The sequence below is a fragment of the Phyllostomus discolor genome, chromosome 2 (genome assembly GCF_004126475.2).
Source record: "Phyllostomus discolor isolate MPI-MPIP mPhyDis1 chromosome 2, mPhyDis1.pri.v3, whole genome shotgun sequence".
NCBI classification, from domain to species: domain Eukaryota; kingdom Metazoa; phylum Chordata; class Mammalia; order Chiroptera; family Phyllostomidae; genus Phyllostomus; species Phyllostomus discolor.
Genome location: NC_040904.2, coordinates 51,949,576 through 51,973,600, shown reverse-complemented (window position 1 = coordinate 51,973,600; position 24,025 = coordinate 51,949,576). Strand labels below are relative to the sequence as shown.

The 24,025-nt window shown below is 37.0% G+C and overlaps 1 protein-coding gene across 1 annotated transcript in view; it reads right to left on the bottom strand.

Annotated features, from left to right (window-relative positions):
- The window catches only part of OPA1 (OPA1 mitochondrial dynamin like GTPase), a 93,466-nt gene that overhangs the window by 37,873 nt on the left and 31,568 nt on the right, over window positions 1–24,025 (bottom strand). The window contains exons 9-23 of the mRNA XM_036017853.1: window positions 22,710–22,814; window positions 21,029–21,115; window positions 19,675–19,788; window positions 14,899–14,979; window positions 14,697–14,771; window positions 14,048–14,119; window positions 13,866–13,965; window positions 13,405–13,535; window positions 10,487–10,559; window positions 10,321–10,393; window positions 9,250–9,365; window positions 8,323–8,387; window positions 7,235–7,311; window positions 2,925–3,090; window positions 510–662 (exon numbers count right to left, since the gene is read on the bottom strand). Coding sequence (XP_035873746.1) covers window positions 510–662; window positions 2,925–3,090; window positions 7,235–7,311; window positions 8,323–8,387; window positions 9,250–9,365; window positions 10,321–10,393; window positions 10,487–10,559; window positions 13,405–13,535; window positions 13,866–13,965; window positions 14,048–14,119; window positions 14,697–14,771; window positions 14,899–14,979; window positions 19,675–19,788; window positions 21,029–21,115; window positions 22,710–22,814 — 1,488 coding nt within the window. The remainder of the gene's footprint in view (window positions 1–509; window positions 663–2,924; window positions 3,091–7,234; window positions 7,312–8,322; window positions 8,388–9,249; window positions 9,366–10,320; window positions 10,394–10,486; window positions 10,560–13,404; window positions 13,536–13,865; window positions 13,966–14,047; window positions 14,120–14,696; window positions 14,772–14,898; window positions 14,980–19,674; window positions 19,789–21,028; window positions 21,116–22,709; window positions 22,815–24,025) is intronic.

The following is a 24,025-nucleotide window of genomic DNA, read 5'->3' as shown; positions in this document are numbered from 1 at the left end:
TGCAATACTGTTATAAAATGAAGTTGGAACAGGTTCTGAAAAAAAAAAGAACTAGAATAATGCTTACAAAATACACAGCAGAGTTTCTGGTACTTTGTATGCATTCAACACACGGTAGTTAGCATTATGATTTTGGGAGTCTAACATCTCATGACTCAAATCCATTACAAATCAACACATCTAATTCCTTTCATTGCCACAGAGAGTAAAATGAGAAGCAGCTATTAGTTCAGGCTAATGGATAATAATTTGCTGAAGTTTACAGAAGCCTGTTTACTGAGAAGTTTGACTTTTTTTTTCTGAAATGACAGCCAAGAAAGAAATAACAGAAGACAATTATAGAAGTGCAGAGAAATGTCAAAGGGTCGATTACATATCATAAATCTATTTCTTTCCTTCATTATTTTAAATTCAAAATCCAACTCAGTCACGTAAAAATAGTCTCCTATACAAATATCAATTTGAGAAACCGTGTATGAGGCAGACACCCTAATATACAAATGACATACCAAACTGTCCTCTGCAAAATCATTCCACTTGTGGCGTTTAATACTTTCTTCCTTAACAGCCTCTTTCAGTTTATCAAATATGTCGTCATGCTCTTTTCCTTTTGGTTCTGTCATGAAGCGGGAAAATTCTTCTTGTAGTGTCTCCCAAGCAACCTAGAATTATTTAAAACAAAAAATTTATATTACATACTTTCATTTAATGTGTAACATGAAAAATTAACAGATGCCTTTAGGTCAAAAAGATGTGATAAATCAGCTTATCAGAAAACACACGTGAGCCCACATTCAAAAAAGTCAGCAAATATAAACTCTAGCTTAGTGATCTTACCCTGGTATCTGGTGGGACAGATTTGAATTCCTGACATGTGGTGCTAGACATACATAGTGTTAAAAATTTTATAAAATTAGTACCCAGTATTTAAAAATTGAGAGACTTCACATACAAATCTACATTTCTGGCCTTTCTGGAGCTATCTGGCAACACTATACTCACATTCCCTGACACCACCACCTGCCAAAGCTGAATGGGAGCTGCCCCTTCAGACAGGGCGTACACTCTAGTCAGCTACCAGGCTTAATTCACTTATTTCATTCTCTACAACACCTGAGTTTGCTTGCCTCTTCCACACTGTACAAAGTTTAAAATTTCTTTTTTCTTTTTTAGATTTTATTTATTTAGTTTTAGACAGAGGGGAAGGGAAAAAGAAAGAGAGGGAGTAAAACATCAGTATGTGGCTGCCTCTTGCACACTCGCATCTGGGGACCTGGACTGAACCCAGGCATGTACCCTGACTGGGAATCGAACCAGCAACCCTTTGGTTTGCAGGCCAGCACTCAATCTACTGAGCCACACCAGCCAGGGATAAAACTTCTTAATGACTTAGTCTTCCTCACATTTTTGTCTTTGTACAAATATGTGAAGCAGTGCATCAATACTCTCCAACACAGCTGAGTGTTATTCAGCCTTGTATTATAGCAAACTCCTAATTACATGAATAGTGAGAGGAAGAGCAGTGCCAAAAGTAATTAAGAACTATACTTAAAATTAAAGTAGACCAGTTAATGGTATTTTATATTTAGCCTTCTTCATTTGAAATATGAAGAAATTATGGTATAAAGGAAGGTGTCTGTCCAAGAATACACAGTGAGTATTAAAATAGATGTTTCCAGACCTTCAGCAGATCTGTATTTTTGTACTACTACTAGGTGTGAAGGTGCAAAGCAGCAGGAGACAGAACCACTGCCATTTCTACGACCGTTTCCACTGCTTGAACCATAGGATATAAAAATATCCTGTCACGAGACAGGGCCCCCAAAATGTTAGGGTTGATCAGTAGTGAGGAGAGCTGGTGAAGCAGTAGCAGCAGCTCTAACTACTGTAGGGGTGAATGTGTGGAGAACTGACCAGGGGTCAGCAACACGCAGCTTAGGTGGTATGACTACGAGAGTTCTCAGAAAGGGAGGCTTAAGGAAATTGAGGTCAGAGGTGAAGAAGCAAGGACTAAAAAGGGACAGGAAAGGTATGAAACACCTAATCAGAAACATTTTGTTTCTAAGGTGTGAAAAACAAAATTATTTTTAACACTGATTCTAATTTTGTGCACATCCTCACACAGAAGTGCTGGACACACTGACTGTTAGAACAATAGTTCTTCAGAGTAACATGCATGGCTGATCAATCTGGATGATGGTCATCATCATCGTCATTGTAACAGCAGCTGCATTTACTGAACAATCACTACGGGCCAGGTATTGTCTATGTATTTCACATACACTAACTCATTTTCTGCTTATAACAATCTATGAGGTAGGCGACATTATCACCCTTATTTTGTAGACAAGGAAACAGAAACCTTAAGCAACCAGCCCAAGTATCATACCACTACTCAGTGGCAGGGCCAAGACACACGGGTAACAGAAATGCATTTTTTTAAGGCACTTTCTTATAATTTTTAGTCTAACCTTCTGGCAAGACACAAGTTAAGTAAATTATTAAGTATAAGTGAGCCTTGCAGAAAATCAATATACGAAATATTTAATCCATTAAACATATCCTTATGGAATCTTTAGCCACAGAATAAGTTAAAATATTTCACATTCAAGCAAATTTTGGTGATTTTGTTAAATGTTACCTTTGGAAGAGAAACAACATACTTACATCAACACCATAACAAAGTTTTATAACATTTAGTAAAGTTTTATAACAGTAGTAACTGGTAGCAGTATTAAACTTTGCTTATTAATATATACATTATATGTTTTATAATCCCAACACAAAGATGAGGAATAAAGAATAAATGGAGTATATAGATAAAAAGAAAGATAGTGGCTGTGATGGGAATACAATCTAAACTTCACAGCTCCTACTCCCTTCAGATAATGCTTCTTACCCATTTAATTAAATTATATCCTAACCTCTACTGCTTTATTAGGAAGCTGTTTATCAGTCCACTGTTTGAGCTTGATATCCACGGTGGTGTTAAAAGTCCCCGAATTCATGGTCTGTGCAGCTGGAAGATAGATGTTTTCAATCACATGAGTTGACACTCTTTCCCACAAAGATTGCTGAAGGATCTCCTCCCTGAAATTTAAAAAACAAAAAGCTTCAAGAACACTAAATTTAAATATAATGTTAAGTTCTTAAAAACAGCTTTATCATAAGTATCACTAACTTACAAAAAACTGCATATATTTAAAGTGTTGACATATGTACACACCCATGCATCACCACAGTCAAGATAATGAACTTACGCATCATCCCCGAAAGCTGTAACCACTGGATCTGCTTTCTGTCACTACAGATTTAGTTTATATTTTCCAGAATTTTATATAAATGCAACCATATGGCATGCACTCTTATTTTGTCTTTTTTCACTCAGCATAATTATTTTGAGATTTACATATGGTATGTACATTAATATTTCACTTCTTTTTATTGCTGTGTAGTATTCCATTACATTAATCTGTTTATTCACTTGCAGATGGTCATTTGGGTTGTTTCTAGTTTCTGCCCATTACAATAAAGCTGCTATGAGCATTCACATACAAGTTTTTGTATGGACATTCTTTTATTCTTCTTGGGTACATAGTCTAGAGGTGGCATAGCTGATCATATCGTAATTATATATTTAACTTTTTAAGGTACTGCCAAACTTTTCCAAAATGGTGGGACCATTTTACATTCTTCCCAGCAGAGTGTGAGAACTCTAGACCTACACCTTGTCGACACTTGGTGTGGTTAGCTCTTTTAACATTAGTCATCCTAATAGGTTTATAATGGTAACATATTGTGATTTTAATTTACATTTCCCCAGTGACTAATAATTCTAAGCATCTCTTCATCAGCTTGTTGCTTATTATTAATATATACATTATATGTGTTGACTGTGAACTGGAGTCCAAGACTGAAAAGTTGGTGTAATTTTATCAACCACAGCACAAGAGAGATATTACAGGATATTGCTAGGTAATATTGTTCAACACTTCATGACTAAGATAACAATATAAAAGATGTGCAATGAAATGGAAAATTCTGCCATAAAGGTTATCTTACAGGAAAATCTCTATAAGAAAAAGACAACTACTTCAATCAAGAAAAAAGTTGAAATCTCAAGAAAATATTCATTTGGCATCTCCCAAACTAATTTCTACTGTAATATAAAACTACAGTGTACAAAAACATTCTGCTTATCAAGAGGTCTTTTAACTTCAACAAAATAAACTTAATACCTTTCACCAAACATTGGATCCATACTATGATACCATTTCTTTTAAAAAAAGTGTGTTTCTATAAATCCAGCCAGCTATCCTTCTAAATGACAAATTAAAAAAATATATCTAGCCTGTGAACCAAAGCATCACTGGTTTGATTCCTAGTCAGGGCACATGCCTGGGTTGCAGGCCATATTCCCAGTATGGGGTGTGCTAGAGGCAACCACACACTGATGTTTCACTCCCTCTCTTTCTCCCTCCCTTCCCCATCTCTCTAAAATAAATAAATAAAATCTTTAAAAAAATATATCTATGATGATGGTCACATAATGTTAATGATATATCAATTTATCTCCTGCTTAATGTCAGTAATTGATTCCTAATGATCAGATATATTGCACCAAAATGTTGAGAGGCTATTTCTCACTATAATATACCATATGTCAAGCCTAATCCCCCCAATAACTTTCTTAAAGTATTATTAAAGTATAGTGGAATATATATAAGAGCACAACATTTTATGTTAGGACATAAAATGCTTATAACACTGCTTCCAGATCATTGTATATAGATTAAAAAGTCCTGTGACTTAAATAATTATAGGCACCTTAGGCACATATTATAAAATGTCATATCAGGCATTATGCAACAGAAAGATACTACCTAAGACACAGCACCAACCATGTCAGAAAAATAAAACATTTTGGGCTCACTGCAGTTGAATTCAATGTGGCATGAACAGTTAAGATTAGGACATGCTATTTTGATCTATGCTTGTGTTAAGCTATAGAGCCTGGGAGAAAAAATGAAGAAAATGTACAAAATCATCTGATCCAGCAGCACACAGAATAAATCTCTAGTAGCCAGAGGTCCTAGTTCTCTCCCTTGCGATCTGAACAGGCAATCTGGCAGTACAGGTTCCTTGTCCCTTCACAATCCTCCTCGGCCACCTATGTGTTAAATAAAGGAGATTTACCTTCAAGGCTTGCTCTAGTGCTGGTATACTTTCATTTCAGACTTGATCTATCCAGTAAAAACCAACCATGCCATCTGATGATGTCAGAAATGTACAGAAACACATTTTTCTCCCATAAATAGCATTACTAGTTATTACAGCTTACAAATCACCTTTTATGTACATTATCCTCACACAACCAAGTAAGGCAAGTAGTATTATATTCATTTTCTGTGGGTACACACGCACAGGCTGTCCAGAAAAAGTCTAGCCATTGCTAATATAATGAGAATGATTTGCACGACATCAATGTAACCTGGCAGCCAAGGAGAGTGGACTGGAATGCCCATGTGGGAACAATGATGACTGTACTGTACTAGTCAGTGGGGCTGGTGGATGTCATTGAGTGAGCATGTGTCCTGTGTCTGCCGCATTTAAAATGAGCGAGTGTAGCAATGAATCTGCATAAAATTTTGCATTAAACTTGAACAATCCTCCATGGAAATTATTCAAATGATTCAGAAGGTCGCAGCTATGGGCAATTAGTGACTGGCAGCTTCATCATGACAACGCATGTGCTCATGCATCACATCTCATGCAGGGTATTTTGGTGAAACATCAAATCACCCAGGTGACCCATTGCCCTATTTGGTGCCCTGCAACTTCTGGCTTTTCCCAAAACTAAAATCATCTTTGAAAAGGAAGAGATTTCAGACTGTTGATGAGATTCAGGAAAATATGACAGGGTAACTGGTGGCAACTAGGAGGACTGTGTGAGGCCCCAAGATGCCTACTTTGCAGAGGACTAAGGCGTCATTGTCCTATATACAATGTTTTTTGTACCTTGTATCTTCTCCAGTAAATGTCTCTTTTTCATAGGACATGGCTGGATACTTTTTGGACAGACCTGGAACACGCACACGCATCTATCTCTTGCTACATCAAAAATGAACTAGCTTACAGAAAGCCAAAGAACTGGCTTACAATACAAACAAAAACAAAGATAAGTTGTGTTATATATAATCAGTCAATAAGTACAGATCAGAATCCTTTTCTTTTAATAAGGAGAGGAGATCAAGATCAATTGTGACTACCTGATGAGAGAAAAGGCTTCACTCTTGAGGAAGAAAGGGCACCAAGATGGGGAAACTAGTAATACCGAATTCAAGCTTAAGTAATGGACACTACTACACAAGGTCAATTTTGATAATCTTCAACTAAGCAAATGGAAGAGGTATAGAAATTATTTGTAATGAATGGCAGTAAAAATAATTATGCTCTAAGAGTGATAAATTCTTTAAAATATTACAGACTTCATTAGAAAGATATGATACGCACAAGGAATTTGTTAATTGACATATGATTGCAAAAATCTCAAGGCTATTTAGACACAGTTTACTTGCAATACTCTGGTTACAGTGCCCCACTCCAACACATTTGAGAGTGACCAAATTTACATGAAACATAATCTGAAGGTAATAGTTTGCCTTGAAAGATTTGTATGAGTGTTTTTCAAAATGATACATTTACTTGCTATTAAAAAAATTCGCCCTGGCTGGCGTAGCTCAGTGGATTGAGTGCGGGCTGGGAACCAAAGTGTCCCAGGTTTGATTCCCAGCCAGGGTACATTCCTGGGTTGCAGGCCATAACCCCCAGCAACCGCACATTGATGTCTCTCTCTCTCTCTCTCTCCCTCTCCCTCCCTCCCTCCCTCTCTCCCTTCCCTCTCTAAAAATAAATAAATAAAATCTTAAAAAAAATTCAAACAGGATTCAATTTGAAATGTGATTTGTATAAAACATATTAAAAAGAAAAGCCTAAGATGAAGCAAGATTAAAAAAAAAGTACAAAGCTATCTTTCAGAATATCTCTTCTGAAAGACACTAAACATATAATTTATTCTATGTAAGTAGTTAATTGGACTAGAATACTTTTATGTTCTTGCCTATGTTTTGGGGATGAGCCAAGGCTACAATAAATCACTGCTTTATCAATTTAAATTTTAGTATTTCATTATAATTCACATAGTAAAGTCTTTGAGAAAAGGTCCAATACTCACCAATGTTTTGGTGTAACCTGGCTCAGACTGATAACTTCATCGAGGATCTCATTTTTAGCTTTTTCAAATAGTTCATTCTGGGCAACACAGATACAAGTAAGAAAGATTTTCATGAGACAGTCAATGTGCTCTGCCATGATCTTCAGAGATGACTACAAAGAAGGCCTCGGACAAGCCAGGAGGGTGAGCTCAGGTCCGAAGCATGCGTGACCAGCAAATAATGCTCTTCTATCCTAATCTCTTTTTCAAAAACCCCAATATCCAGATAAGGACAAAGAAAACGAAACAAATGTCTACTTTATTCACTTAATTTCACATATTTGTTCAGATAAATTTTTCACACAAATGTTATATGAAAGTATCAATATATATTAATTTAGTATATTAGTAAACTAATGGTGTAAACAATGGCATTTTAAAATCAAGAAAAAACAGCATTTAAATCCCACTAAACTGAAGTACATTCTTCCACAACAAATGTTGAAAAGGTAAAAAAAACTGATGTATAACTTTTAAAAGTTTACACTTACATAAATACATTAATTCTCTAAGACCTTTAAAAATATTCATCTCAGAAAATATTTTTAAATGCTTGTTTTGACATCCCATGGTCCCTAATTATGTTTTACTATTATGAAAAATAATTTAAATTACTGCAGAAATGGTAACTGTTCCTGGAAATGCATTCTTGCAGCTCTACATTAGTAATCACGGTCAAAGCCAAAGCAATTTAGCTTACTGGATTTGACCTGCCAACGTAACTCTTGTCAGAGCACAAAACTGGGTTAGACCAGTGATTTCCACCCTTTTTATCTCACAGCACACAAAAACTAATTACCAAAATTCTGTGGCACAGCCAAAATACATTTTTTGTCAATCTGACCAAAAAAAAAGGTATAATTTGATTCATTCACACCTGATGGCTATTGTTGTGTTGGCTGTTGTCATTTCTTGATTTGACACTAATGGAAAAGAGGTCAGTGCCCCTGACTAGCCAGGTATTGCATGTTTTAAAAATTGTTATGGCACATCAGTTGAAAATCTCCCGATTACATATACTCAAAATACATGAAGTGCACAAATATTACCCGGTCAAGTTCTCGCAGGCGAGGGTAGTTATTCTTCCACTCAGTTTCAAGGTTAAAACGTGTTGCTGAGGAAGAAGGAAAGATGTTCAAGTTTGAGGACTGTCTTTCTCCCCAGATGCAGTGGCTAAGCTAAAGGCTACTTTGCACATCTCCTGCATTAACTGAATGCTCCTATAGCTCCTGAGTACTCTGGGCTCTCAACATCTCAGAATCTCATTACTGCAAATTTTCCAAACGAATCTCCTTGACTCTAGTTTCTCCATTTTCAATCCACAAAACACACAACTGAAGCAGTTTAGTACAGCAGCTAAGAGCATGGACTCTGGGTTCACACCACTAAGATTCAAATCCTGGGTCTGCCACTGTGTGACAGTGGGTATGTTACTTGGGTAAGGTACTCTGTGCCTCAATTTTCCCTTCCATGAAATGGGAACAATAACAATACTCACAAGGTTGCTCAGGGACTAAATGGAATAAATAGGTAGGATATCTAAATGGGAAAAGAGAAGAAATGTACATTCTCACCAAATGAAACCATGGAAGCCATGGAGCAGGAAAGCACAGGACTCAGGGACGAGCTGAAGCACAGGCTGCTCTGATTCCTGATACATTTCCTCTTTCCTCCTTAAAGGGGACTCTGACTTCACTGCAGTTAGCTAAGCATTTTCCCCCATACATTCCTGTAAACTTCATAATGTGTTTAAACTCCCACGTGTTCCCAGCAATATTCCCTCTGAAAGGAAAAATCCTGTTCTTGCAGTGCTACAACTGAAGACTGTGTTCTTTCTACTTTCCACATACCATCTGATAGCAAGTGAACTAAAACACAACTGTTAAAAAAAGGGAGTAAAGAACCTGATGAGTGCCTAAAATTGCCAGGTAATGCAATATCTAAATGTGTTGCCTTATTTCAGAAACCAAACTTACCTTTAAAACTATCAGCCTGTTGTTCAACTGACTCTCGTACCATTTTCCAAAAGCAGTCCGATACAGCAAGGCTTAAATTTCTTGTAGTCACTTGGTGTGCTTTTAGCATGCTTGCCCTGCAGAAAGTAACAAGAGTTAAAGTATATGTAAAATGGTGAAAGGACTATACTAAGTTTGAGCATGTGCTCATTACGGTAAGCTACTGAGAACAGCCACGTATACATTTTATGCCAACATTGTCCAATAACATTTTCTGTGATGAAGAAAATGTTCTATATCTGAACTATACAATAGGGCAGGCACTACTAGCCAGATGGGGTTATTGAGCCCTTGAAATGTATGGTTAGTGTGACTGAGATCTGAACTTTTAATTTAATTTAATTTAATTTAATTTAATTTAATTTTATGTTAACTAATTTAGATTTAAATGAACATGCAAGGATAGTGACTGCTGTGCTGCATTGGACAGCAGTTCTATATGCTTGCCAGCTCCTGTCCCACTGGATAATACTTGAGATTATAAGAGCCACCTTGATTTACTATACCAATATAGAGCGAACACACTTTTCTACTTTAAGAGACTCTCTACATGTAAAGTTTTACTATAAACCAGTTGCTCTTTAGCGCATGCTTTTGCTTTTTCTGTTAGTATCTTATTTATTTTCTGTTAATTTCTGTCCATGTTTATTTAGGGATATCCCTTTGATATCTTCAGTCCGATTTCAACCTTCCCTAATACTGTAAGTGAAAGGCTAAATGTATTTAAAATGAAGTGTTTGTTTTCAAAAATCACTTTAAAAGTCGATCAGCTTCAGAGGTGTCCATGCGGTCTCTCACTGCCCACACTACCAGGGCCAGTTTGCTGTGTCGGCATGGACAGCACCATGTGATGACCTGCTCCCCATCCTGCCAGAGTAGCTAGAGGACTTGCTTAGTAGGTACAGATCACCATTTGGGAAAAATTCTGGAGAGTCAATGTCAAACTAACAATTACAAACTAACTTTTAAGTAAAAATAGTTTAAACTAGCCCCTCACTATAAGATCTTTAAATTTTTAGACAAGATACCTACTTTAGGAGCTTTGAATTCTGAAAAAATTCTTCTTCATATTCTCTTATTGCTTCTATGCTTTCAGAGCTGTTGCCTAGGGAAAGATGGTGGTAAAGTTCTAAGAAAATTAATGTTCATTACTTGAAAACAACAAAAGCCTCAATTACAGCAATCCATCTCTGCATACCTTTTCCCGTTACAACAGCAAAATAACCCAGAGCTTTCATTGGGAAGAGTTTTCCTTCAATTATCTGCTGAATCTATTTTTAAAAGTGAGAAGAATAAATGTGAGATGAAGGCTTACATAATTTTAAAGAACATTATATACTATTTAGAAAGCAAATTTAATAATGCTATATACATATATGTTCATTTAAATATGTAAATTATACAAAAATATTAAAATGCAGTTCAATTGCTATTTGAGGAAAAGCTAAATATATTTAACCTTAGTATATTAAAAATGTATTATTAAAACACAAGCACCAAATTAAAACCTGCAATAATGTGTAGTGTTTTGGAGTCAGGCCTTTGTTTGAATTTCTACTCAGCCACTTAACTAGCTATGTGGCATTAAATACACTACAGCTTGTTCAAAGTGGTTGTTAAGAAGTGAAAATGATACTTAACACAGTGCCAGGGGTGCAGAAGATTCAGTAAATGGCAGCTGCTATTATTTCCCCATATTCTTCCTGAAATATCTAAAGTCCAACCAGGTTGAACTGTCTTTTTTTTTAACTTTTAAAAAAAATTGAATCCATGGGTTCTCAACTCTTTTAGGGTAAAATATATTTTTCTAAACGTAATGAAAACTACAGATTTTTTTCCTTAGAAAGTTCTCATTTGCACAGAGACCTATCATCCATACACGGTCAGAGTTCCTACTCCAGAAGCCCATTCAGGTGAAGACTTATTGATGTAAGAATCCCTCCTCCAATACAGGTCACATTTCTAAGCTGACGCTGACTCTGGTATAAAAAAGGACTGCTATATAAGCTTCAATTGCATTTCAAAAGAAATACAGACTCACTATCCTAGAAAAGAAGACAAACGAAAGGATTGAAGAGATGGGCAAAAAGCACAGAAATTTACTTTTACCTCACTTCTCCCCGTGTCCATATCAGGACTAATACTGCCACAGCAGGCCTTACCCATAAAACAAGGCAAAGCAAAGGTCACAGAGTTGAGAGTTAACACAGCAGGCCTGAGAATGCTGTCCTTAGAAAGGCCTGCTTGTCCTAGGCTGGTATCTGGGAACTTAGCTAGTAAACAACTCCCTATATTAATATAAAACTTTCCTTAAATAACAGTAGCTCATTGTGCAAGCAGTGTGGTTTATGCAGAACATCTGCTTTCCTTTGGGCGTCTGGAATTTTGGTACTTGAGGGTGCCCACAAAACCAGGCCCCAATAAAACCTTAGGTGCTGAGTCTTTAATGAGTAACCTGTTGCTGGAGGGACTAGGCATGTCCTCTGTGACTCTACTGGGAAAACATGAGTCTGGTTTCCTCTAGACATCATCTCTTGTGCCTTTTCCCATTGTGACTTTGCTTTGTTTCCTTTCATTGTAATAAATCTTCAGTGTTAAGCATGACTATGTGTTTTGGTCCTGTGGGTCCTTCTTAGACAATGAGTCAATGTAGGAGTGATCTGTCTTGGAAGCCCAATAGAGAGACACAGTCTCAAAAGTCTCAGGTGGAAAGGAGGCAATTCTAAGCAGCAGCATGAGGGATGGGCACTTATATCTAAAGTTGTTGTTCCAGGAGGGATAAAGATATAATAACAATGAGAACAGACAACAGCCACCATGTGTATAACACTTTTGTGCCAAGGATTATTTTGATTATTTTTAAAACAAACATTTAACTCATTAAACCTTGACAACTTATGAGCCCATACCATTAACATCTTCATTTCCAACAAATGAGAGCCTAACCCACTAAGATGTTAAATAACTTACCCAAGGTTACACACCTAACAAAGAGTAGAGCTAGGATTTGAAACCAAGCAATCTGGCTACAGTTTCTGCACTCTTAACCAGAGCACCTTATACTTTTACAATTAAGTAGAGAGCATGACCCAAGTCAAGGCCTGCTCCTTAGTAACACTTATACATGCTACCTTGAAATAAACTTCTTTCCTTGCTACAAGAAGCAGAGAGGAAGAACACTGACTACTATGTACAGAAGTCAAAGTCACAGAATTGCAGAAATGAAAATGATCCTAGAGATTACCTAGACCAGAGATTTTCAACCTTTTTCATCTCATGGCACACATAAACTAATTACTAAAATTCTGTAACACACCAAAAAATTGGTATAATTTTGATTCATTTACAACAAATGGATATTGCTGTATTGGCTGTTATTTTTTATTTGACAATATAAGTTAAAAAAGGTCAGTGCCCCTGACTAAATAGTCAAATATTGCATGTTTTAAAAATCCTAGTGGCAAACCAGTGTGCCTGCAGCAGCACACCAGTTGAAAATCACTGGCTGGATTGTGCACTAATTACTGAAAAAATAACAAGATTGGCCCAGGCATACACTCTTTTAGTGTTGGAGCATAGATAAGAATGCTGACACCTGGCATCTAGTGTAATGCCTTCTCTAATACAAAAATCTGCCACACAGTCTTTGATAGGTTAGGAAAGATGTTAATATACTATGGAAAAAAAAAAGCATCTAGTCCAAAAGGAGTCTGTATTGTCACTAGTTGTTTGTTTTGTTTTGTTTTTTTCATTTTCTGGTCTCAGTCTGTTCTCAGATGTATTGTCACTAGTTTTAAACCAATTTATGAACAACAATTAGAAAATTTAAAGAGAAGCACCACAAATAAGGTTAATGACTGTATGTCAGCATACAAAATTATTTAAAGTGGAGTATGCAACATGCGCAGTTTAAGTATTTGTAAAGCAAATTAACTATAATTATGGAATTTTATTTATACCTCAAAATTGTACCTAAGTACTTTACTGTAACTTTCCAATGCTTTGTTTTTACAGAGAACCAAGAAAAATCCATAAAGTGTTCCATAAGGGCTTTTTAAAATTTACAAATAGCCCCTGTCACAGCGGGAGCTTGTACAGACAATCTGCTGGCCTCACCCTGCTCGGACTGGCCACATTTTTCTCTGCCAGGTCTACTTTGGTCAAAACAAATATGGTCCTTTTCCCATGAGGATCCATCTGACTGACCAAGTCTGTAACAATGCTGCGTTCAGCATCCACAGATCCATCTGAAAAAATTAAAAACAACACTTAATAATTGCACAGTGGACTTTTAAAAACTCCCAGAAGCTACATCTTTGTGTCTACATTATACTAAGGAAGATTTTCTTAACACATCTTTGTTATGAAAAGATACAGTAGCCAATAACAATTTCTATGATGCCTACAGTGAAATTTATCAAAATACCCCCGATCTCAATTCTATGTACCAGTAAAATGAATAAGAGATGGTGAAATATATTCGTCTTGTATGTTTATGTAGCCTGCATATTTACAGCAAAGCTTGGATTGCTAAGGGAAGCATATCAGTGCAATTAAATTCTTTTGATAAGATTTACCTTGAATACATAGGATGATGGCATTAGGGTTCTGCATATAAGCTTTGCTGATACTGAAAATAGTTTCCTTTGTGTCAGGAGCCATGCCTGATGTCACAGTCTTAAAGAAAAGGATTTAAGTGTCATTATAAACGTTTTCCACAACAGGAATAAGATAAAATATGAGTTCTATGTATACTTACACTAATCACACCTGGCAAGTCAACAAGCACCATCCTCTGCAGTCCAGGGCCTTTTACATTCAGAGATATGGTCTACTCAGGGGGAAAAAAAGAAAAAGAAAAACTAATTTGGAGGAAGCTTGTGAGGAATTCTTTGGTCATATATATTCTGAAAATTCTATACCTTATCCATTCAGATATGGTGCTCAGAAAAAAATGTTATTTTTTTTTGGATCCTAAATGTAATTATATTTTGGGCAAGCCACTAAATCTCTCTAGGTTTCCATGGTTTTGTGTGTGTGTGTGTGTGTGTGTGTGTGTTGTGTGTGTAAAATTGGGAGACTTAACTAGAGCAGTAGTTCTCCAACTTCAGGGCTAATCAGGATCACCTGGAAAGCTGTTACTACACACTGGTGGGCCCTAAATTCAATTTATCGTTTGGTGTGTCCTGGGTGCAGCCTTAGAATGTGGGGTCCTAAAATGTTCCCAGGTGTTGCTGCTAGATAATTACCCACAAAGTGATACGTTATTTGGAATACTAAAAAAAACCCACCAAACCTGTTATCTTGGAAGAGCGGCAATCTAAATGTCAATGCCAAACCATGATTTATTTCAAATCACAACCATTAGATTTCCATAAAACATTGTTGAAATGAATTGTAACACTTACCTCAGGGCTAACAGTACAGCCTTCTTTCACATTCTTCCTCATTCTAAGTTCTATCTCATGTCTTAATGCTGCAAGCTGTAAGTAGAAAAACAATGAGGTCCTAAGAAAATCTTCAGTTACCAAATACTCCATTAAGTTTTCTTGTATAAGTTTATGCAGGCTATAAAGTTACACATATAAACCTCACATGAATGCTACTTACATCTTCCTCTTTGGTAAGATCAAACTCTCTTGAACTGTCTTTAAACAGGGCTACGTGGTGAGGACCTTCACTCAGAGTCACCTGAAATTAACAGAAATTGAGATGTGATAATGAGTTACAGTCTATATTCATTCCCTCAGCACTTAGACGGTCTAGATAAGGCCACTTCATTGCACATGTCCAGGCGCCCCTTCACACTACACACATGAGGAGCATCCCCGGGGGCTGCCAACATGGCAGCGTGGAGACCACAGAATTCTCTATCTGTGTTGTCCACACATCTGTCACATGTACTGTGATTGCCCAACAAGGTTGCTGACTACTTTATATCTTTGATGACCTAAAATGCTACTGCTCTTCTTGTGTCACATTCAATGTTGTATACTGAACACAAAACCATCAATTGAAAATCTCGCATTTAACTTCACATGTAAATTTAGGAAAAGGGCAATTCATTTATTTAACATCTGTTTACTGAGAGGTAACTGTGCAAAGTGTTGTAGGTGGGGACACATGAAGAAATAACTGTCCCTGGTTTAGATTATTATTATATATATATATATATATATACATTTCCATTCTGGGACAGGTATATCCAGAGATACCAGAACAGTGTAGCAAAACCTAGGGTGCCAAAGAAGAGAGTGGTACTCAGTACAGGACAGCTGAGGAGGCTTTCCCCCAAGGAGCATCATTTGAGCAAGAAACTCTCTAACAACTTATAGATTAACAGTCAGTGGTTTCAATTTCTTGATTTCACATTCCTTGATTTTTTTAAGTGTTACTTTTCAAGCTTCACTATAATGATCTGATTTTAAAACACAATTCCCTCTACTGAGACGAGGCAAACAGGTTAGATAACAAACCAAAATCAGCTGCTTGAAGGAATCAGAGAGCACTGTGGCCTGAGTTCAAGACCCCAAAGGGTCTGGGGGGCATATTCCTGCAGCTGTTTTCCCTCAGGGCATTTGCTGATTTGTGGCACAGAGCGGCCCGAGAGAAAAGTTCAAGGCTTACGGCAGTTACACTGGATTGAGGAGCCAGGGTTTTCAAGCAGCCACGTCTTAGAGTGCCAAAGTCCCAGAGAACCCAGACAGAAATGCACAGCAGAAATGAATCTCCAAATTCCAAGCCCCACAGTCTGCACATAATTTCCCTTTAAGGTATTATGCTAAGTGAAATAAGCCAGGCAGTGAAAGACAAATATCATATGATCTCACCTTTAACAGGAACCTAAACAATAAAACAAACAAAATATAACCAAAGACACTGAAATAGAGAACAGGCTGACAGTGACCAGAGGAAAGAGGGGAGGGAATTTCAGGGGAAAAGGCGAAGGGTTTACAGGAACAAGTATAAAGGACACAAGGACAAAAACTAGGGTGGGGTGGAAATGGGAGGGAGGTGGGGAGGATTGGAGGGGTGGGCTGGGATGGGAGTAAAAGACAGAAAACTACTTGAACAACAAATAAAATTTGAAAAACTTGCAAAAAAAAAAAAAGAAAGAAATGAAGCAGAAAGCTACTGCTAACGAGGCTAACATGCTATGCAGTCCTCAGGAAAGAGGAACGTAGAATTCAGAGTCTACCAAGGAAGAGAAGTCCTGAGAAACACTAGAAGAGTAAGGGCAAACTGGAAAGGAACCAGCCTTGTGGGTTTCCAGCGTTCTGTCCATGCTGCATGAAGAAAGCGAGCTCTTCCTAAAATACAACATCACCACAGCCACTACAATTAGGGTGCTGATCACAATGTACAATGTGGGGGTTAGTTTACAATGATGTTACAGAACATTATATGAGGTATGGTCAGTTCATTTTTTTCTTTCTAAATTAAAAGCATCCCAAATGCCCATCAATATAAAATGGATCTGTAAAGTGTGGTACATTCAATTGACACCACAGAACAGCTATTTTTAACCTTTTTCATTTCATGGCATACATAAACTAATTACTAAAATTCTGTGGCACACAGAAAACTATGTATTTTTTGCCAATCTAAAAAAATCGGTATAAATTTGATTCACTTGCGCCAGATGGCTATTGTTGCATTGGCTGTTGTCATTTATTTATTTGACAATCTGAGGGAAAAGAGGTGAGTGCCCCTGACTGGTCAGGTACCACATGTTTCTAAATCCTTGTGGCACACCGGTTGAAAACCGTTCCCAGTGAACAATGAAAAAGAACTAGCTCAACACAACTTGGCTGAATTCACAGTCAGATCCCAAATGTGCGCGCTGTATGAATCACACCGGACTGCTGGTTGCAGTTATGAACAGGCTCTATTTCTAAAAGATTTTAGCATCAGTCTCATGGCCTCCTTTTCTGCCACTACTCTGGCGTTCATTCTTGGTGACACCAATTTTCCAACTCCTCAGTTACCCTGAGGAGTACACTCACCAGCTGCACTATAAGAAAAATAAAACACAACCATACAGTTGGCTCTTAAGTTTGTGACCATGGATCTTAATGGGGACATCAGTACCCCTCAGCAATCCCGATATTTCTCAACTTCCCGTACCAACTCACCACTTGCCCAGAACAGACTTCACACTTTCCTCTTACTCAATTTTCAATACCTTCTCCCCTCTCTTTACTTAACAGCTGATAATCCAGGTTCTGAGGTCACTGATGAAGTGGAAGCAACCAGAAGGAAACTTCCCATTTCTACTTACTTGCCTCTACTATAAACTCAATAATCAGTTCTCGGTCGTCCTTTTCCCTGATTCTCAGCAGCAATGACCTTGCCAGTCACTCCCTTCTCCCACATATTTTCTTCCCCTGACTTTCAGGACACCAACTGCACTGTTCTGGTTTCCCTCCTACCACACTGGTTCTCCTTTGCAGGCTCCTTCATTGTTTCCAACTCCCTCAGTCTCTTAATGTTAGAGGGCCTGGGACACACTCCTTCGTTCTATCTTCTCTATCTCTGCTCACTACCACGGCGATCCTATCTAGTGAGACACTGGCTTCATACACTACATTTAGATATTTGATTATGACTCCTAAATTTAAGTTTCTAGCTCAAACTGTGCTCCAAACTTGTATATCCAACTGCTAATTTGTTAACACCCCTTAGCAAGTCCAAAATTCCTGATTTTTTTCCCCAAAGCAAACTCACTATAATCCAGACTCCCCCCTGCCAATGACATGCTTTAATTTATTTGGGCCAAAAACCTCAAGCTATCCTGACAACTAACCTTCTCTCTTTCCATATCAAATATGTCAAAAAATCATGTTGATTTTACTTTCATAATAGATTCAACCATTTTCTATCACCTTCACTGCTACTTCTCTCGTCCAAGTATCATCTGGATGCTCCAATAGCTTCCTACATGGTCTTCCTGGTTCTACCTCTCTTGCTTAGGTCTCTTTTCTTTCTTTCTTTCTTTTATTTTATTTTGGGGGGCGGTGAAGAGAGGGAGAGAATCATCAATGTGAGAGAGAAACCTCAATTGGTTGCCTCTCATATGCACCCTGACTGGGGACCAAACCTGCAACTGAGGCATGTGCCCCGACCAGGAAACAAACTGGCGACCTTTCACTTTGTGGATGACCCCCCAGCCAAGAGGGTTACATTGGTTAGGGCCTATGTCTATTTTCAACACAGCAGTCATAGTGACCCTTTTAAAAAGTAATGTTACTCTGCTCAAAACCCTCCATTGGCTCCCATTTTATTCAAAATAAAAACCAAAGTTTGCACAGTGACTTACAAGGCTCTAATAATCTGTTCCCTTGCCACCACTAACCCCCCCCCCCCGCCCCCCCCCCCCCCCCCTGGCCTGGTTAATCCTCTGATCTCATCACCTAACTCCTTTTCACTGTTCTTGCCACACTGGCCTTGAACATAATCGCCATCTTTGTCAGAGGCTTTGCATTAGCTTTCTCTCTGTATGAAAACACTCTTCAACTAGATAGCCACACAAGTCCCTCCCTCACTTTCTCCAAGTCTTAGTTCAACTAAGCACCAACACCTTAGCACCATCATTCCCACTGCCTGGCTCCACTTTTTTCTTTTTTGCACACTTACCACCTTCTAACATACCATGTAATTTAGTTACTTACTATGTCCCCTACTTATCTCTCTCTGCTAGAACTTCCCCTCTGTTATGGTGAAGGTCTTTGTTTTGTCCATCAGCACACTGCCTAGAATGGTGCTGGCACATATTAAGCACCTAATAAATATCTTGTGAATGAAAGACTCTGTAGCCATGGATTTCCTTCCTGTGACCATGGATTTCCTTCCTGTGACCATGGATGAATTGTTAGGGCGTCTATACGTGGACAACTTGTACACGGAGTCCATGCCTCTTTTACCTCGATGACTCTGCTCCTTCTTTGTTCCCTCTCTTTTGCATCATTTTCCCCCAACTATGGCATTACGTACAGCATGTAAATATCTTTAAAAACACTCCACTGAGCCAACATATTTCAACCGCTACTGTCCCATTTCTCTACCCTTTTTTACATGAAAGCCAGGGAATTATCTATGTTTACTTACTCTAATTCCAAGATTCTCATTCTCTTACTCAGAGTAAACTCCAAAGGCCTAAGTATAGCCTGTGCCACTGTCCTCTTCTCCCATCACTCTCTCCTCACTCACTCAGCTCCGGTCACACTGGCCTTCTGGCTGTGCCTTCTACTGATTTCTATAATAGGAATAATTCCAAATGCTATGTGTCAATTCTTTCTGTAGTGAAAATTCTTCAACACAATAAACAAAGCTCACTGAAGCGGCTCCTTTCCTAAGGAACGTCATTCGGATGGCCCGTTTTCTTACCTTAACTGGAGACCGTGTCATCATCTCCCCAGATCCTCGTGGGAATATTCGTGCTTGAGCAATCATTTCCAACACACTAGTTTTTCCTGCACTCTGATCTCCAACCACGACAACCTTACCACAAAACAAGTCACACTTACTCATGTTATTCAATATCAGCATCTACTTAATTTGCAATGCTGCTGAGATTTTTTTAGTCTTTTAAAATATCTACAGTTAAATGATAGTATTGTCCATGAAAAAATGATAGCTGATACATGTATGCACACTGAAAATATAAATAGGAAAACATGAATTGGATCCATTTATAGCTGAATTTTTATTAAAAACCTACATTAATTTAAACCACTATTTCTAAAATTATTCATATTCTACAAATCTTTCCCATAGTTAGTTTACTGCTTACAAAGACATTTTCAATTCTATGAGGTTAAATTTCACTTGTGTGCCAAATTTTATCCATTGCTCAGGTACTTTAATATCATGGATATTATGAATATATAATGCCATATATCTATCTAATAGCCTTCTTTTATTACATATAAATGTTAAGTTCAATGTATCAAAATACTCAGACAACATTCAATACTTACGACATCATCTAGAATACATATATAACATATAGGTAAAATGTATGTCTCTGATTAAGTCTATGTGTGTATATATGCATGTGTATGTATTGTGTGTATGTATATGCGGGGGGACCCAAATAAAACTGAAATTGTCTTCTGGAGGATGGGCCCCTTATAGTACAGGCTTCTCCTGCTAGGTAAGTGCTCTAGGAACCCCTCTGTATCAGTGTACCAGCTGGCATTGTTGTGAGAGGCTGAATTCAGCTTTGGTGAAAAATTTTTTTTGGAAGACTCTTTCACTGCATTTGTCCATTTCACGATGGGTGATATATGAGCACAGTTGCCCACACCGTGCTGAGTTTTCAGCAGTTTCTGACCAAAAATGGCATGGACCCCATGCCCTGCCTTCCCTATTCACCTGATCTTTCAATGAGTGACTTTTTTTTTCCTGGATGAAATAAGTCCTTAAAGGTAAACGTTTTACTGATGTCAAAGAGGTGAAACAAAAAAGCATTAAAAGGCATCAAAATCATTAAGTTCAGAAACTGTTTTGAGCAGAGAAAAAACATCTCGATAGGTGTATTGCCTCAAATGGAGAGTAACTTTGATGGTGACCAAAGTTTAAATGTGTAAGAATAAATACACAACTTTTATAAATAAATTCCAGGTGTTTTGGGGAATCCCCATTTACATGCATATATATACACACAACTTTCTTAAAACCTAAAGTGTTTTTTTGCTAATGGGCATAATAATTCACTATATATTAATTTTTCACTTACCCTTGGCAGATGATCTTGTGTATTATAACTGGCATCATAATCAGATAGAACATCGAGAACTTCAGAATACATGTCAATCAAAGATTTCTATAAAATTAAAAACATTAATATTAAACAGTGAAAACATTTAAAAAATACCACAGATGTGTTAAGAGAAAAAAAAGTTGATCAATTCAAAATGGTTTCGCATAATCATCATAGTTTTTTCTATATAAATATATTAATAGTAAAACAGTATAGAATAAAATTCCATTTCTTCTTATCCAATTTATTTTGAGAGTCGCTGATTATTAAAGTACATTAATTCAGGTTTCCTAATCTAATTAAACAGTGAAAGAGGGAAGTTACTATTTAATATTGAAAAGTTAATATTAAATGCCCAAGAAAGTCACACCATTAATACCATAAAAGCCAAATAATGGGCCAGGTGACCAACTGAAAGGAAATCATCTTCTACCAAATGTGGTGTATGTGTCAGACACAGAGACAGAGATAGATAAATGGATGGTGGGGGGCGGGGGAGTGGGGGCCACGGGGAAGAAAGGCTGAAAAGAGCACTGAAGTGGAGAAAGAATCACTGAAAGGACTCTTAAATCAGTAAGCATGAGCAAGTGTGCTTGACAACCGGGCGGACTAAACTGCGAGCACCGGGGCAGGCATTCCGCACTGTTTCTCCCTGTACGGAGAAACGGGATCGAACACGGTACCTGGCAAATGACAAGGTTCAAATAAGTATTTGATTTAATCTCTTAACACCTAGAAATAATAAATGGGAAGCAACTGCTATCCCTCTACTGAAAAATAAACAAAAAATTCTTTAAATTTTCATTGCCACTTAATTTTATGACAGAAAACACTGTTTCTGAGATAAACTCTCAAAATATATTACCACTTGGACATAATTTTTCTCAATTGCCATGCGTAATCTGTAAATAAAACATGCTATTTATTTGTTTTGTGCAGTCATGATTTAAAGTCAGAACTACTAATACGTGTTGGTTAAACTACAATTACATTTCTTTGGACCAAGGCTACCAAATGTATGTGCCATGATTTATGCAGTTTTGCTACATACAGATCCAGTTTATGTATATGGAAGTTAAAAGAATTACTTCAATTTAATTTAGCACATACAGCTTGGTTTAGTGAACAATAACAAAATTTAATTTACTGATAATCGTAATTATCAATATGCTGATAACAGTACCAGCATATGCTTTTACAAAAATTCTTTAAATGCCTAAGGAACTTTCCAGAAGAAAATATTAACTTCATTAAAACTGAAGAAAATAGCCTAATCATTCACTCTGGAAAAACTGGTTAGGCAATGATGGTAAGTCATATATAAATGTCCATCCACTCAGAATTCTGATTTTATAGCTACAGAAATGAAATTGGCCTAAAGATAAACTAGGAATTTCAGAAAATAAACTGATTGATGAGAAATGCCTGTTAAAAGTATGTAGACTTAATGGACACAGTTTAAAACAAATGCTGAAAACTACAGTTTGTAAACTATCCTAATACAGGAAGAGAACCTCCCTACCCCGAGGGATATCAGGTGAGAAAGCAGAGCAGGACGGAGCACTGCATGGCTCCTCACACATTGGTGTTCGTGAACGCGCAGTGTGAAGCGGCCAAGTTCTGAGAACTACAGTGAATGAAGAAAAACTTAAAATACCTTAAGCTTTCTGTGATGGATGCCTTTGTCATCTTTCTGCAACACTAATTTTCTCAATTCTTTGTTCTCCTTTTCTAACCGTTCCAAGATTCTCTGGTACTTTAACTGAAACAAAATAATGCCATAACTATATGGAAAAAGACAGGTTAATAAATAACATTAATTAAGTCTAAATTAAAAGCTTCCAAAATCGTGAAAGTTGTTATCTCCTATTTACAATAAATTATTTCATTTAAAAAGCTCCTACGAAAGTGTTGAGTGAATAAAGTAAATTATGAATATTATCTTATACAAATTGAAACTCATAATTTTCTATTATAATTGGACATTTTACATGGAAAACTCTATTTACAATGAACAAATTATTTTAAAATGCTAGAAATGGAATCATTTAAAGAAGACTGTCCTTAGGTATATCTCATGAAGCAACATTTCCTTTTACATCAAAATTTTGAGTCTTCATTACAGGGGTAGTTGACAAAAATTCAAATTCTTCCCATTCCCCGAATTATTTTGTTTTAATTGGAATGGTATAAGAGAGTAGTAGCTAACAGTACCTGAGCATGCATTATGTGCCAGGCCCTTTAGCGACTGTGCCACCTGCACTGACTTCCTGAAGCTTTCATGTGAGGCAAAGGTTCAGAGTTCTGAACAGAGGTCTGAGTCAAGGGCTCAAACTCTTCCAAGCTTTGGTAAACTTCTGTGGCCAGAGATTGCACATTAATTTTTAAAATGCTGATATAAAAACAGATTTTAAGAAGAATTAATATATTCAAGCAGGTTGTTTTGTTGACATATGTGCTTGGCTACACACTTTTCTTAAATAAATGTGATCCTTTTGTAATTGGTCCTTTCAGTTTATACATTGTTATTTCTTCTCTAAGCATTAACAAGGTTTGGAAAACTATTAAGAATTATTCCATCCTACAACCAGCAGAATGTTTATGTTCAACTTAAAATATCATGCCTTTTATAATGGAAAATATTTCTTAGAATTATTTTTTAGGTTGTAATCTTCCAAGGACATAATAGAAAATCATGATTCTATCCTTAGAGAATGTCCAATTTAAGCCAAATTAAAGAAAAACAAATTATGTAGTTTAACTATATAGTATGAAACAAACAGACCTATAGGTTAGATTATACTATACACTTTTTTTTTTACAGAACTTATTCACTTATATGTAGTAATAGTATATAAAAATAGTGGTATATAAGGTCTATCTAGAAAAAGCCCAACCATTGTTACTTTAATGAGAATGGTTTGTGTGACATCAATATAACCTAACAGCCAAGGAGAGTGGACCAGAATACAC